Genomic DNA, 16,813 nt, shown 5'->3' with positions numbered 1-16,813 from the left:
GTCAGCCTGCAGAGGTGAGTGAGTCAGGGGTCTCGGGGCACGACAATAGACCTTGGTGTCATCCGCAAACATCTTGACCACGCTTCGCACTTGTTCTGGTAGATCGCTCACAAAAATGATGAACAGCGTTGGTCCAAGTACTGACCGTTGCGAGATGCCGCTGACGACGTCGGTCCAGTCCGACTTCGAGCCCTGGACCCGCACTCTCTGCACCCGGTGAGTAAGAAAAACCCTGATCCAGCGTAGCAAATTACCTCTTACACCGTAAGCATGAAGCTTGGAGAGCAGACGGTTATGGGGAACAGAATCAAAGGCTCTGCTGAAGTCCAGATACGCCACGTCCACCGGCTCTCCATCCTCTACCGCGGCGCTCCAATCCTCCATGACCTCTAACAGCTGGGTGGTACAGGACCGCTTAGGGAGAAATCCATGCTGGGCTGCTTGAAGAAGTCCAGAATCTGAGAAGTGATTAAGTATGGCATCACGGACGACAGTTTCAAGTATCTTGGAGGGAATAGCAGTAAGGCTCAGTGGGCGGTAGCTCGCTGGAGATTGTCGGTTACCTTTCTTGAAGATCGGGACCTCGCCAAGCTTCCACTCCAGAGGGAGCCTTCTGGATGCCAAAGGTTTTCGAAAAAGCATGCTGAGGGGCGCTGCCAGGACATCTGCGGACTCGCGAAGAAGCCTTGGATGGAGATCGTCTGGCCCAGGGTCGCTCGAGGTCTTCAGAGCGGCCATCATATGGCACCAACGCTACGGCGGCGTGAAAACGCTGCCCTTTGTGGGCTGGTTTATGCATAAATGTTTCCACAAACCTGATTTCTTTCAACCTAGCACATTCAATGAATCATTTTGAGCTGGGAAATGGCGTTGGTTTGCACCGGAGCTACAAAATAATTACTAAAATGCGCTTCCAACCCGCCCCCGACAGACAGATGGGATAACCAGTTTGCCAGTGCTTTATTCCGAAGAACGCTAACCGTAGGCGTTTAGAAGCACCCTGTGCAAAAATACAACATGGAACAACAGCAACAACAACAGCTCAAGTTAGCAGATTTTCCTGTAAAATGGGACGAATTCTGGCAAGTTTTGCAATTTCTGCTAGTCAGAGTCGTGGTGCATATCTCAGCTCAAAAATAGCCCTGGAGATATATGAGAGTAGTCAAGGCATTATCCCCCGCGAACCCTTTTCACTTGCCCATCCAACATTTAAAATAAGTATTTCACGTAATATTTATAGATGTACAATTCATACATATTTGGTAAAAAGGCGTCACATATAAACCTTCAGTGGCGTTGACTACGACGAACATGGCGTGGGTGTCGGAGCCAGAAAACGTAGTTTAATAGGATTTTCTGGAGGCAAATCCTGATATTGATTTGTCTTAAAAAGTCCAAGCAGCATTTGTCTTTGCAACGCCAAGTGTGCTGTCTATCTAGTCACGTAGTGCTGGAATAAAGATGTAGAACACGACTGACATCCAATTTATTGGGGAAATCTCCGTTTTTAATTATGTTTCTAGTATATCCCAACCCCTTTATAGTATCAGCCAAAAATCATACTACTACGGGCTACCAAATTTAAGCCCCCTGTTTACGTCCCGTCGGGGTAGCGGGTATGATTTGCGAGCTCGCATGTTCAAAACTTCGTCACAGAATTTATATCACTAATCGATTCTGATTGAATATTGAACATTTTCAGTCAAACATGCATGGTCATGTTCATACGAAATGGTGACTGATCCACTCCGCAGGGGCACCGGTTTCCGCCGGTGGAGGAGACTAGCGCCCCCTCGGGTCCCAGCTCCGGTAACGGGTGGACAGCGCGTGCTGTTCATTTCAGGGCTCAGCGACCCTGCCAGTACGTGAGCTTCTGCTCCTTGTCCCGCCCTCTCCCTCCTAAGCGCCTGTATTCCCGCTTCCGGCCCTCTCACCATTCCTCATCCCCGTTTTATCGGGGTTACCGTGCCCCCTCGCCCGTGTCTCCGAGTTGACCGGATCCTGGTGACTGAGTGTCGCGTCGTGCGGGTTAGTCACGACGTGTCCCAAAGCTCTACTTTGACCATGACATCAGGGGGCGCGGGGGGGGGGGGCGTGAGGCCCCACACAGGTCGAGCGGCTTGTCGCTCACGCTGCGGCTGGTTGTTCCGTGCGGGTCTCCGCTTCGGGGCGCCTGGCCGTGCGCAGCGGACTTAAGGGTTCAGGGGGCAGGCGGCACTGAATCATGGTCAGGACGGGGACGGGTCTCCCCAGGTTGCACCTGGCCGTGTGGGACGCGTCGTCTGCCCCGTACAGCACCGGGGCAGCCCTGGCGGTGACCACCTTCCGGGTGAGTGTTGGGCCGTCCCTCAGGTGGGCACCGAGGCTCCCCACCGATGTGGTGGGGAGCCCCGGTGCCATATACAGAAAATCGCTTGCATGGATACCTCATCAACAAAACCAATCGACAGTGATTCCTCCAACACGGGCTCAGCAGTCCGAGCTGGGGATGCGAATGCCACCTAGTCTGGCTCGCCTACCTGTTCCAATAGGCATGAGCACTGACCGCATTTCATCCGTTCCACTGGAGCCTGAACTACGCCTGGCTTCTGAAATGTCATCCGGTATTTGCTTTAAAAATTCGCCTTCAGCGCATCAACACCTTCCAGGTGCGTGTGGCATCGCCAGACTGTGGGATCGCAAGGCAATCCATACTTTTTGATTGGTTTAGCCGACCATCAAACGACGTCGCACTTGTCTTTCATTGGTTAACTATCACATAATTTCTGGACCCCACGATCATGGATCATTTCCGATGCGCATGATATATAAACTGTACCATTGTTGATTCTGTATGCTGTCACTCTCTCCGGGCTTGAAGAAGCAGGACCGCTGTTGGCTGTGTTGGTGGGCGTTGTGGTGTGAGTGTTGGTGTGTGTAAGTGACGAGAAAATAGAAGCTGTGTTTAACGATATCTCTTTTTTCTGACTCGCGAAAAAGACTGGCACAAGCCAGGTCTTCATTAGTATAAATATAACGCAAGCAGTCAGAAATCTGCTGCAGTGCCACGCAATGCACTACGTCATCTGTCTAATGACTCAAAGGTCCCAGAAAATCACAACGGTTAAGCTCTGAATAGCGTATCTCTGGCTGCCGTATCATCTTAGGCCATCGAGACTGATCCCAAGCAGCCTGTCACAACAGCACACCTTGGTTTCCTCCGTCTCATTGCATGCCAGCCATGCAATGTTTCGAAGCTCCCAGCGTATCACAAGACGACAACCTCTAAACTTTGTAGCACACGCAGTCGTGTCATCCTGGGACACGATGAGGCAGCAGTCCGAGGCAGTTCGTTGCGAGATCCATTTGATTCACACGAACATCCTGCACGCGCTCGGTTGAAATGCCAGCAAACCTGCGGTGAACCGCGACACCGCAGAAGATGTGCTTACATGGCTACACGGATCATATAGAAAATACAAAGCAACGCAAAGCTCTACACAAAGCGATGTGTCCCATGTCTTCCCCGCATGGTGAATGCATGGCGTATGGTTTTCACTCTGGGATGAGTGTCGAACATGGCATGTGTCTGCCTTGTCTTTAACTTCAGTGCCTTATTTTAAGGCCTGGGGTCTCACAGAATGGGACTGTTGTTTCTTGCATCCTATGCGGTCCAAACAACTTACAACACATCCACCAACACGAAGACCTCGAATATCACAAACGTTCAGCTGCGGTTTTTGTTTGGTGTTCGTATCTATTCTGGAGACGAGACGACCGGGTTCGAAGCTGGCATGGACATCATTCTCCTGTATGGACACAAACGCCAAGCCATAAAAAGCTGCAGCTGAACGTCTATGAAATTCGTAGGTCTTTGTGGTGGTGAATGTGTTGTAAGTTGTTTTGACTACACAGGATGCAAGGAGCACCAGTCCTGGCCTGTGGGAGCCCAGACCTTAAAATAAGAACACTGATGTTAGAGGCGAGGCAGACACATGCCATATTCGACACTCATCTCAGAGTGACAACCATACGTCATGCATAAGCTATGCTAGGGAAACATACGTCACATGGCTTTGTGTGGAGCTTTATGTCGCATTTGTATTTTTGGATATAATCCGTGTGGCCCTTATAAGCAAGTTCAGCCAAATGCGCACCTGATGTTCGTGTATAATCAAAGGGATCTCGCAACGGGCCGCCTCCGACAGCTGTCTCACCGTGTCCCACGCTGATAAAACGGCTAGTGCTGCCAAATTTAGAGCTTGTTGTTTTATGATGCGCCAGGTGCGTCGCAACATTACATCGCTGACGTAGTTTATATTGTGGTACGTACGTCACGTGATCCGCACCTTATCCACCGTAGCACATAACGTGCGCGAGAGCTGCCGGTGATACATCATGATGCCAGCTTTCCCTTTTGTATGAACCCTTCCCACTAAAGTTATTATTTTTACGCTCGGGCGGCGGCTGGCAACTAGAAAACAGTCGTTTTATGTTCTGGAGTTTGGTGGTGTCAATATTCAGTTCGAACACTTACTGCAATGAAACAGAGGTAACCAAGGTGTGCTGTCGTGGCAGGTTGCCTGGGATGTCGCAGCGGCCTGGGATGATACGACACCTAGTGGTACGATATTCAGAAATAACCTTTTGTGATGCGCTGGGAACTTTGAGCCAGTAGAAAGATGACGTAGTTCAGCGTGTGGCAGTAAGTGTCGCGAGTCGCCCATGATCCATGGAGTCATACAGGCATTGCGTGATATATGAATGTGTTCGTGATACGTCCCTACAATGCATGCCAGTTGAAGTGTGGACGTTTGAGGCCCCTAGGTCATGACCTTTCGGTCAAATACGGTCAAACAATGTCAAATTCCAGATGTTTCTCCAAAGTGCTCCTAGAACCTAGATACCTGTTCTGAAGAAGAGGTCACATGCTCATTAAGGGCCAAAAGCTTGTTTGACCTATTAAAAATCATGGTGACCAAAATCATACAAGACTGCTTTGAGTTTTGCACTTGAAAAGGCGACAAAGGGTACGCCAGGCGGTATGTTCCTGGAAACAAAATATTTACCTCGGTCATTTTGGGTCAGTGGCCTATTGTGACCTTTAAAAAGTGCATAGACGATGTACAATGTGGTTCCTGTTATCAACCAATTTGAAATAAACACCAGAACCTACTTTATACAGCGAGCCCTAGAGTAATGCAACAGGCTGGTTTTGATAGAAAGGACAGTGGGAACAGCCTTACTCCTCAGAGAAAGACCAGAGGAATGGATCTATACAACCCGACTGTATCTCCATTCTCCTGGTTTTTCTCCGAGGAATAAGGCTATTTATTACTACTGTCTCATCTATGTGAATAATGTTCCTCGCTAATGCACTGAATAACTTACGTAGGCTGGTTTTTACTTTGGTCTGACCTTCACACCTGACACTAGGTCAATGGAATTTGTTCATTCAATTGCTGTGTTTTCTAAGAAAGCATCTCAGAGATGTATGGCTTCGTCTAAGGCTCCGTTGTTGGATCAGAATGAGCGATTCCCTAGAAATTGACTTCGCTGAATCCATGGCCTGACTTTGACCGGTCATAGGTCAACGACCTCCCCAATTATATCTAAATTTTTGATACCAAACAATCCACTATTCAATTATCTGCAGCTAAGCAAAATTTCGCGCGGCCACACCACGCTGTTCGAAAACCATTCCGAAAAAAACCTTCGGGGGAGGGAAAATTTGACCGCCACCTGAGTGTGTTAATATCCCACTTTTATTTTAGTTTCCATCATGATTGCTGCGGCGCCGCACATCAAGGTCCCCTCGTAAACATTCCAGCAGAATGCCTGCGTGGCATTCATGTCAGCCAAGTTGGTCGCTGCTGTGACTCACGGGTACCGACCACATCGCCGTGTCTCAGGCTGACAATAACAATGGTAGTACTACAAGCCGGTTACATTGGCTGTGCCGGACCATGTGTCAGCCAAGTTCATCCTTGTTGTGGCTCACAGGTACTGACCACATCGCCGTGTCTCAGCGCAGGGAAGCAAGCGTGCAAACACCTGTTGCTTCCACTTTGGCATTCGGGTAAGCGTGAGGGGTTTCGCTAGGCAGCATGTTCCTAAAACAAGATGCTGGGCTTGGTCATGTTAGGTCAGTGACCTCTATGATCTTCAAGAAGTCTAATGAACATTTATGTTGCTGTCCGTTATTAGTGAATTCAAGATGATCACCATAAACTACTCCATAAGCAAGCTCTCAATCTCCCAAGTGGTAGCAAAATAGCAGGCCAGTTTTGTTCTCGGTCTGACCTTTAAACCTGACCCTAGGTCAACGAAATTTGTTGTAATTGCAGTTGTAATTGTTTTTTGCCGAAGAAGCTGTCTCAGAGATGCATCGCTTTGCCCAACACTCCGTTGCCGCATCAGGTTGAACGATTCCCTAGAAATGGCCTTTTCAGCCAACCACGTCCTGACTTTTACCTGCCATATACTAGTGAGTGACCTTACAAGGTACATCAAGTTTGTATGCCAAAAGCTCCAATTTTCAACATCCTACAGATCTACAGAGCTTTGCGCAGCTACACCGTGCGTTCCGAAATATTTTTTGTTTGTTGTAAAAACCTCGGAGGGAGTGAGGGGTCTCAAATTGAGTCGCACCCAAGTGTGTTAAAGTACTCTGTTCCATGTGCCCTTTCCCTGGGATCTCGCAGTTTGTCAGGTAATCCCGCTGCGCTAGTGCTGGTCGTTAGGATCGAATGACTATTTGGGATTATAGGGCGCGTCGACATCAAAGGACATACTGCACTGTCGTTGCGGAAGATAAGCACGGGGAGATGCTCCCAAAAGTGGAAGTTACCTCAAATGATGTGTCAGAACACCCCACGGTCCGCCCACGTTTAGCCCACGTTCAGCCTACACAAACGGCCCCTGCAAAAACGCTCAAACTGTGATATGTTAACGGTCTGTATGAGCTGAACACTTGGATGCACTCCAATGCGCGGGGAGTACAGAACTTTAGCTCGTAGCTAAAGTTTAGCTCGCTAACTTCGCAAAATTCACGGGTAATCTGTTAATCACGGGTGTCCATTTGTGTTCTTTTGTGAGGGCCTTGACCCTTTGACCTTAAAATGTTGAGATGCCCCCCCTCCCCCCCCCCCAGTGCTAGCTTGGGTCCTCCAATGTTTTTGGCTGGAATACTACAAAAACGTGGGTGAAAGATGGCCATAACTCAAAGATATCTTTTTTGATCTTCCGTGTAGTGGTGCCTCGTATTACTCTCATAACGAAAAGTCATGGTTGCTCTCACCACAAGATACAAATCGTAACAGCTGTGCGGATAAACGATGCAATGAACTTCACATACATATGGCCATAAGACACTCAATGGTTTGTGAGGTTAAAGTGAAAAGCTCTAGAATGTGGGGATGACCCAAGTCCTTTATGGCTAACCCCGTCCCCGTCCCCCACAACCAGAATGCGTGCCACTTCCCATGGCCGCCACAGAAGAGCACCATCGGCACCCTAAGGTGGCATCTAAAGGGGCGCCTTCAGGTACCAATCAGAATAGACGCGTGCGTCCAGCGCCCGCGTCCTGGGTCCAGCCCTGCATGACTTATATGCTGCTTAAATCAAATGCATTTTTATAAGCTGTACAAAGATTAGAAACACAAATTGTCGTTAATCAAAATAAAGTGGGCTACATCTGATGAGAAAAAAATGGGAGGGGGCGGTAGGCTGTCGGGCCTTCGGCTCGCCCCCTCTAATAATTTACCAATATTGACACCCCTACTGTTAATATCTACTAAATCAAGCAAGTCGTACATTTATAATATTTTTTCTGTCCAATTTAATCGAAATAGTCAAGGTATTTGAAAAAAATCGCAGAGAAACTCGGCAAACTTAGAGTAAAACCAATGTTTCGGCCCAGCCAAACCCCCCGCTTACCCTGAGCCCACGGTCGACCAATACAGTGTATTCTTAGACACACTTTCGCTGGTCATGTGACGCAACTGTTTCCTTGCAAGTTAGGCGGGGGAAAGCAGGCTCTCACCTACAGGCTGACGGTGAGATATCTTATTAGTCATCAAATCTTATTGAAAAGATCGTATGGCACCGAAAGTCGGTAACGGCCAACTCTGGCTTGCTGGGTCGCGCACGCGTGACACGCAGCACGTGCGACATAACAGTTCATGCAACATGATTGTCTGTTCGATTCCATATCAATCCATGCCGCTCCCCAGTGGCACCTGGCGGAGCGGCACGCATTGGTTGCTGGTGTGGTGCTGACCTAGGTGCTGCAATGCTTCACAAAAATTTAAGGCCTGGCAACAAAATTTCAATCGTTCCGGAGCGTTTGGATGTGACACGTAACCCGTGCTTACGTACTCGTGAAAACACACGACAGGCCATTTCATTCCTTATCACGGCATATCTGTCCCGTGAAACCACATGCTCTGAGTGCGGAAATGTGGCGTAAAACGCAAAAACCGACGAAATCGGCAAAGTGGATCTTCACAGTTAGTGCGCACGTGGAACGTGACGCGTGGGACACCACATCTTACATCAAGTGACTGCCCCTTAGATTGCCTATCGAAGCGTGGCGCTCTCGAGTCACTTCGTGCCCTGAGTGCCACAATATCGCAGGGAATTGTGAACATGTCGAAAATAGCCAGATCCATATTTCGACACGTGAACGCCATGACACGTAGCACATGTAACCAATCATTGCCGTCGAGGATCGAAGCGTACCACTCCGAAGTGTGTCCGTTTCCTGGGTGCCGAGATTTGGCACAAAATGGTAAGCCTGGGACGAGAGCAAATTCCATCTTTGAACGCGTGCCACGTGATACGTGCGATCGCCGCATTTCGCACGGCTCATCTCTTCGTGCCACTCCCGGGTTGCCCCGATCTGCCGTTGTCGAGATATCGGTGCAGGGTGGCATTATCGGTCGGAGGCAGTTAATTACGACGGCCAATCACATGATCCGACGGCCGTTTGACCTTAAAGCAACCGCCGACGTCGGCCGGGACACCGGACAGCGCCCCTTCCGTCGCGGCATAGAGTCGCCATGCAACCCATTAATCTAGACCTATTCGGAGCAGACCATTGTGAAAATATGGTCAACAAATGGGTGGCACAAGAAAAGAACGCGTCGGCCAAACACACTCATGTAGTTTTCAACGCTAAATCGTGAATAGTTTGACGGTAGGGGCTTGTATTCGACGCCGATTTTCAAAACTTGGCCGCTTGCAACTTGTATTGCAATTTGCAGCGCGACCGTATGACGCAAGAAACTCGGAATGCACAACTGGAGGTGTAGCCGTTTAAATTGTAAATGTTGCGAAACCAAAATTCACGCCCATACCACCGCTGCGTACACAATATAGGCCCAAAACGTAAAAAACCCGTCAAAACGGCCAATTGTATGTTTTTCAAACATGTGTGCACGTGCTGCGAACCATGTGACACCTTAAACTTATACCAGTCCAGTGGCGCATGGCATTGTCTTCTGGGTGTGCCAGTTTCATGTCGCTGCGACCCTCGGCTATCCAGATGTGGCTCCAGGAAAACGATAGCAGTGTGTCGGGACCGTCGGCCAGTGCGTCCGCGAAGTTAGCGTCGCCCGTGTTAGATCTGTGGGGATTTTTGCGCCCTCTTTCGCAAACCACGCGCTCATTCTTGCAAAACGCGGAATTTTGATATGACTCGGACGCACTTTGCCAGCAGGCCTTGCTCGTGTGAAAAATCCCATTAAAAAATTATTACCCGATTAGCTTGCAGGTAATCCCAACGAAGTAGTGGACAACCACACACACACACACACACACACACACACCACACACAACACACACACACACACACACACACCACACACACACACACAACTATATAGATATATCTATAGATAGATATATATATATAGTATATATATATACACATATACTACACACCACATTGCTCCATTACTATAATAACAGATATTCTTAGGATTGTCGTCACCACGACCTTCTAAAGGTAAAAAGGTCACTGTTATTAAGTTAAAATCAGCGACCTTTTGCTCAGAACAGGTATCTAGGTTCAAGGCGGTTGCACGAGGCCTGGGGGGTACTTTGAACATCGACCTGCAATTTGATCTTGTGTGACCTTATTTGACTCCGAGGTCATGACCTCGGAACTTCAAATTTTGACATGAGCGAGTTCCCATACAGACTTCTCTAGCTATCTTAAAGGGAATGTTTCACATTCGAAGATACTGAAGTAAGCATCAGATATGATGAAAGAACTCACGTAACCATTGGCATCCCTTTCAAGTGGAAAAGACTGCTCTAGACAGCGTAATTCTCTGTTTAGTAAATACGCTCCTCGCTGCGTCATGACATGATTGCGTCGTTATATCTTGCACATTGATTGAGAGCCAGTTGACGGCCGTTGTACCTGGAAATTGCGCGTACGAACGCCCGATGTGAACACCTCGACAGTTATGCTTTTGTTGGCCTTGATAGCCGCATGGCATACGGGATGGCAGGCTTTGAATGACATTATTACAACGCCATGAATACCAAGGTGACTGAAATACCATTCCCGATAAACCTTCCCCAATTTTAGCGGACGCGTAGCTCAGAAAGCTAGACGGCTTAAGAGGGCAGGATTGTGAACAGCACCGAAAGGCTTTCAACGTGACTATTCCAGTTTAAAACCTCATTAAACATAGAACATTTCGTTTCATTTTTGATATCTCAGTGATCAAATGACCCCCCATCCGATCCGAGGTAAACGATTTTCAAACCGACCACCCGGGCGCGTACATTCAAGTGGATTGTCTCTATCCATCACGGACCTCACGATACGAGCATGAGTACTACTGCCCCATCTTCAGGCAAATTCATCGCTACCCTTTAAATTGCGTGTGAGGAGAAACAGGCTGACAACGGCAATATGCCCCCCTGTCCCATCGCCTGCGAAGATCTGCGGTCACTGACCACAACACACACATCATTAACTGACATTTATTCGATGGAAACAGAAAAATCAACAAATATTTGATCGAACAGTTGTACTCAAGCTTCGCAAATAGGAGCAACACCAGCAAAACTAGCATGCAAGCAGCCATTTGAACTGGACTGAGTACTTGCTTTGTACAACACACAACCAAATCCAACATGTAGTGATACTTAACTGTCCCACGGGAAATAGCTGCCGGCACACAACGGAATTTTCAATTACAAACATAAAAAACCTTCCGGTTTAGTACATTGCAAAGGTATAACCCGCACCACACCGCAGGTTCCCCACCGAGGTTTTCATTAACCTGCATCACAGGCTTTGCACCCAGAACTCTATTAACATTCAGTCTGTAACAATTATGCTGCGGGGCTATGCAAATGAATTATGCTATAGTATCAAACATGCCTGGAAAATAGACCCAAACACATGACTTGATAAACAACATGGTGGATGCGACAGTGCCATCAATATCAAATGCATGCAAGCATAGTGCTAATCAAACATACCTGCAAAATCATTTTTTTCGCGCTAAGCCGTCACTACTGGATGGGCGACACCCTTCCAGGCCCACTCTGCGCCCCCCGCTCGCACCTCCCATCTCGCTCGCCATCGACCGCCACGCGCAACATACCGCGTCGCACGCCAGCAGTGCCGCGCTGCGGCCGCCACCGGAACCTCGCCGGGCCGACAGCGCCCCTGGCGGCGGCTACTGACACTGCGCCAGGTACTGGGCCAGCGCGTCGCGGTTTCGCGCTGCAGCCAGGCAGCGTTGAGGCGGATGGTCTCCAGCGCCTGCTGGATGCTGCGCTCGGCGCCCGGGTGCGGGTGCTGGATAAGAACTGCTCCACCTCCTCGGCGCGCTCCAGCGTGCAAAAGTCGTCCGTCAGCGACTTGACCAGCTGAGCCCAGCAGGCGGTCCCTGTAGGGAATGTGCCGGGTCAGTGCTGCAGGACCGCACGACACGGCCGGCAGTGACGACCAACACGGGATTGCCGCTCCCCGCGCACGAGGCCGCCGCGTGGGACCCGCGGGATCACACTGGACCACGCGTCGTTATGCACAGCTGATCGCCAAACATGCTAAATCGTGATTGTTGCCTTTTAAAATGCTGTGCGTATGCGTGGTGAAACATCGTGGTATGCAGGAGCGGAGGCAAAGGAGGGGCGGGGGGGGGGCATTGAAGGGCCGTGCCCCACCCCTTGGTTCCAAGGGGCCTTTTCGGGCCCCTCGGAAGCTACGATTAAGTACCCCGAAAGGCCGGCCGGAGGTCGTATTCAGGGACCCCCGCCCACAGGGACGGACATTCCGATGCCAGTCACAGGGCCACCGCACGCTGCTGCGGGCCCTAAGTCGACAAGAGAATATATGTCGGTCCAGCACCGCCAGTAACGCACCATCGGCTCTGTGGCGGCATGGGGTCCCATGGGCGCCCATTTTCCAAGCAGGAACAGAGTCGAAACCAGCGATTTATGTCGGTCGGGGCCCATAGCGCCTAACGTGGGACCTGCGCTGGCAAGGTGCCCTAAGTCGGCCAGACGCAGTGTTCGAGGAGGCCCGAACAAGGGCCTGGGCGGCCCAACGGAACCGAATATCAAAAGCCTGGTTGAGGGGCATAGGGGTCTGAAGGACTGGCTGTGGTCACATAAATAATCGCGGTCCTGACGTCTGGATCTCGCCAGGCCTAAAGGCCCAGCATCCAGCGGACGTGTGGTGGCGCAGGCGGGCGCGTACCTTGTACCGGTCGCAGAGGATCTGCCAGTTCTGCTTGTAGAAGTCCCAGGTGAGGTCGCGTCCTATCCGGTTCGAGGAGACCGAGATCATGACGAACACCGACTCCTGGGCTCGCACCTCGTCCTGCCGACATGCACCGTCTTCAAACACTGGGCTCGCGGCGGCGTGCGTGTCATCCGCCATACGCTTCTCTCAGCAACAGATGGCAGCACAGTCGATTCACGCGGAGCGTTGGCGCCCCATGTCACCAGCTACGTGTTTGAACAGCTCTACTCGACACTTAACGTACAGACGGGTCAAGCCTATGAGCAAGTCAGCGGCTCCAGGTGGGGCAAGAAAACCCAACCGTTCGAAGGTAGGTCGAACGTGACTCGCTCACAAACATTCGAAGTACTTCACTCAAGCACGCTCGAAGGTAATTCGTTTACAACACTGGAAGATGATTCGCTTACAAACGCTCGAAGTTCACACGACGCCAATCCACCAGGGTGGCGACACCCACCGAAAGTGCGAACTCGAGCACGCTGGAGAGCAGCGAGACGTCCGGGATTGAGCCGAGCGCGTGCGCGATCCGGTTCTTCTCCTCGTGCATCTCAGCCTCCCGGTACAGCTGGGGAGCGGCCCGCGGCAGCGTCAGCCTACGCATGCGCCACCCGCTGGCGCACCACGGCCCAGGCACCGCGTGCTGCTGATCATTGGCGTTGCACGCTCCCGTGTCGTTAGAAACGGACGTTTGTATATGTTGCCCTGGAGCCGGCGCGTTGCAACAGCACCGGCTCCGACGCGGCGCGGCAACGACAGAAGCGTCCACAAACGCGAGGACGCCACATCGACACGAGCCAGGACTTCTTCAGCCCCGGCTTCACGTTATGAAAATAGCGCTCTATCCCTTCCGAGGACTAATCTCTCATCCAGAACGCACATCTCCGGATATGACCAAGACGTTCGACAAACACACATTCCCTCCACCAGCATAGCTGGGCCTGCGACGGTCACCGTTCTCAAACACCCCAAACAAAGAGCAGGGCAGCCTTGCAGGCGCTCCCTGTTCAGGCGACGGCGCGGCCGCACGCCGCACCTTGAGCATCATGGCGTACTCCTCCTTGCCGCCGCGCTTGAGCACGGCGCGGTAGGCGGCCGAGCGGAGGTCGGCGTGCAGCACGCCCCCGCCGTCCAGGTGCGCGCGGAACAGCCGCTCCGCCTCGGCCAGCACCACCTCGTCGTCGAACGACACCAGGTGGGCGATCACCAGCGGCCGCAGCAGGGTCGTCATGTGGCCTGGCGCACGGAGCCGGCAGAGGTCAGGTCAGCACGGTCGTCACGTGGCCTGGCGCACGGAGCCGGCAGAGGTCACGTCAGCACGGTCGTCACGTGGCCGGGCGTTGGGATGGTCGCGCTGGGTATGCAACAGCTATTCTGTGACATGGCAGGGTGGAGCCAGGCCAGCCCAGTCAGAGGAAGCCGCGTGACCTGGCGCGCGAGGTGACAGGTGAGGTGTACGCAGTTGTGGGGATGCAGGCGGGGTGTACACAGTTGTGAGGTGTACGCAGTTGTGGGGATGCGGGCGGGGTGTACACAGTTGTGAGGTTACGCAGTTGTGGGAATGCCGGCAAGGTGTACACGGTCGTGAGGTGTACGCAGTTGTGAGATGTGCGCAGTTGTGGGAATGCCGGCAAGGTGTACACGGTTGTGAGATGTGCGCAGTTGTGGGAATGCGGGCGGGGTGTACACAGTTGTGAGGTGTGCGCAGTTGTGGGGATGCGGGCGGGGTGTACACAGTTGTGAGGTGTGCGCAGTTGTGGGGAGGCGGGCGAGGTGTACACAGTTGAGGTGGACGCAGTCGGTCGGACCCATTACTGCCGACCTGCTGCAAAACATAAAGCAAACATCCAATTGCGGCCAGGACGACAGTGTCGCTGGATACGACTCCACGTGGCATTCCTGGCCCGGCGACCAGCCAGGGGGAGTGCAACCCAGGGCAGCTCCGACTCACTCTCTCCGTCCTGCTGGTGCCAGCCGAGCCGGGCGTGGATGGCCTGCAGCAGACGGCGGCAGTAGGCGTGGTACGGCTCCACCATGTCCGTGTGCTGCAGCAGCGGCCGCAGGCGGCGCAGGCAGCTCAGCAGGCACGACCACACGGTGAACTCGTCCTCGTCACGGAACGACGCCGCCAGCCGCAGGAAGTCCACCGTGCTCGAGTCGCCCGCCTGCACCTGAGCGACGGCACGGCACGGCACGGTCAGTGGCCGCCAGGGCACGGCTCGCGCTGCGCCGTGATCGGCAGCGCGCTGGACCGGTCAGCCGGCTCCTCAGTAAGTCACGTCCGGCTGCTCCGTCTACATCAGCGGGACGCAAATACACCAGTTCGCCGCAGTGCACGCAACTCCATCCTCCGCCGTCAGCCCAGGCGGCGGCGGCAGCGGCAGCCAGACGACGCCATACTCACCAGGGCGAACAGGTCGTCCACGAGGCCATTGCGGTCGAGCGGTGGCATAACCTTGCTGGCGATGGCCGATTTGAACTGCTCCAGCATCTCAGGCGGGTACTGCACCCTGCACGACGTGGGCGCGCGCGCCGGTTAGCGCGCGACTGAGGCCAGGCGCCTTCCCCGTCGGCACCGACACATTGGGGACGGCAGGTGAGGAAGAGGTCGACGCCAACTGGAGAGAAGGGAGGCGTGGCACGGGTGGCGATGGGGGGGGGGGGGGCATCGAGTTGGACCTACGCGAGCTTCCCGGATGTGATCGGTTCCTTTGCTATTCGGGAGTTCGTGTCCTTTTTAGCTGGGACATCACATAGGTTCGACATTTTCCCCGCAGCCCAGCCGTGACAGGTAGCGTTACACCATTCAGCAGAGCAGGGCCGGCACCTTACGCTCCGATGAGATCCAACAACTCGGTGCACATCGCGGTAGCGACACCATCTCGCTGCAGCGCGGCGGCACAAGGCTATCCTTCATCGTCCGAGTACGGCCAAACATGACATGCCGCGCTGATCATCTTGCAGACATGATAATCACATGTAGCGCATCCGTCATTGCGGTTTGGGAAATGCAGTGTGCCTGCGGGCCGCCACTAGTCGCTCCCCTGGCTCCGGCTGACCACGGGTCCCTTGTACTCGGCGATCAATACAAGGGACGAGTGTTACGTCACCGCAAAACAATGCCTAAAACAGAAATGAGGCCAATCCACTCTGCTTAAAAAATTCCCGCATGACTTTTACGGAGCAGAGTCACAACGTCTGTGGCATTGCCTGACGCTCACCTCAGCCTGAGCTTGTGAGGGGTCACGTGGGCGCAAGGAACGCTCACCTGTAGAAGCCAACCGAGCCGGGGTTGACCTTGACCCAGTCTGCGGGGGCGATATTCTCCAGCCGTACCTCCGTTGACTTCGTATCCAGAATCACCTTGTGGATGGTCTCGGATGGGGACTTGCTGGAGCTGAACGACAGCGGCACCATCCACATCTGGTCATCGGCTGCCGGTGGTACAAGCCAGGCCAGGTTAGGTTAGGTCGGGTCGGGTCGGGTCAGGTCAGGTCAGGTCAGGTCAGGTCAGGTCAGATCAGGTCATCACCACCTGCCAGATACTCGACGCCCGATTTGGCAAGCCTGACGCGCCGACATCCACCGCCGGCTATCAGCCGCAGCTGGTGGCCCATTACCATGCACTGAAGGCTACCGCGCGCGCGCACGCGGCACTCGGAACAGCGGCTGCTGACGTCACAGGTCGCATGCATACAGCGACTCCTGACGTCACTGGCCGCATGCAGACAGCTCAATCCAGCGACGGCCGCCTCGAGCACACAGAGCAGGCGCCATATCAGCGAAGATGAGCCGCCGCCGCCGAATATTTCGTGCCGTTCCGATCGGCGGGTAGGCCGCGGTGTCTACGCCGCACCTGAATACTCGCCTTCGGTGGCCGTGTCAGCACCGGCGGCTACACCGGGACCGCGGTGCCGCCGGCGCCTGTCCCACCACCCCGGCCCAGCCCCGCCCAGCACGGGGGCTCGCCCCTCCTCCGCCAGGGCGGCGTACCGTCCGGTTTGCCGTCGGCCAGGCAGCGGCGCTGTGAGGCGGTGATGACGCGCGCGTTGCCCTCCTGCC

The 16,813-nt window shown here is 53.0% G+C and overlaps 1 protein-coding gene across 1 annotated transcript in view; it reads right to left on the bottom strand.

Annotated features, from left to right (window-relative positions):
• The window catches only part of LOC119097997 (puromycin-sensitive aminopeptidase), a 21,804-nt gene extending 4,991 nt beyond the window's left edge, over window positions 1–16,813 (bottom strand). The window contains exons 1-8 of the mRNA XM_037220930.1: window positions 16,745–16,813; window positions 16,020–16,185; window positions 15,156–15,261; window positions 14,703–14,922; window positions 13,788–13,987; window positions 13,212–13,319; window positions 12,710–12,832; window positions 2,107–2,173 (exon numbers count right to left, since the gene is read on the bottom strand). Coding sequence (XP_037076825.1) covers window positions 2,107–2,173; window positions 12,710–12,832; window positions 13,212–13,319; window positions 13,788–13,987; window positions 14,703–14,922; window positions 15,156–15,261; window positions 16,020–16,174 — 979 coding nt within the window. The 5' untranslated portion in view covers window positions 16,175–16,185; window positions 16,745–16,813. The remainder of the gene's footprint in view (window positions 1–2,106; window positions 2,174–12,709; window positions 12,833–13,211; window positions 13,320–13,787; window positions 13,988–14,702; window positions 14,923–15,155; window positions 15,262–16,019; window positions 16,186–16,744) is intronic.

The sequence above is a fragment of the Pollicipes pollicipes genome, unplaced genomic scaffold (genome assembly GCF_011947565.3).
Source record: "Pollicipes pollicipes isolate AB1234 unplaced genomic scaffold, Ppol_2.1 Scaffold_4740;HRSCAF=5597_pilon_pilon_pilon, whole genome shotgun sequence".
NCBI classification, from domain to species: domain Eukaryota; kingdom Metazoa; phylum Arthropoda; class Thecostraca; order Pollicipedomorpha; family Pollicipedidae; genus Pollicipes; species Pollicipes pollicipes.
The sequence above is the reverse complement of the archived record's forward strand: the minus strand, read 5'-3'. Positions and strand labels throughout refer to the sequence as shown.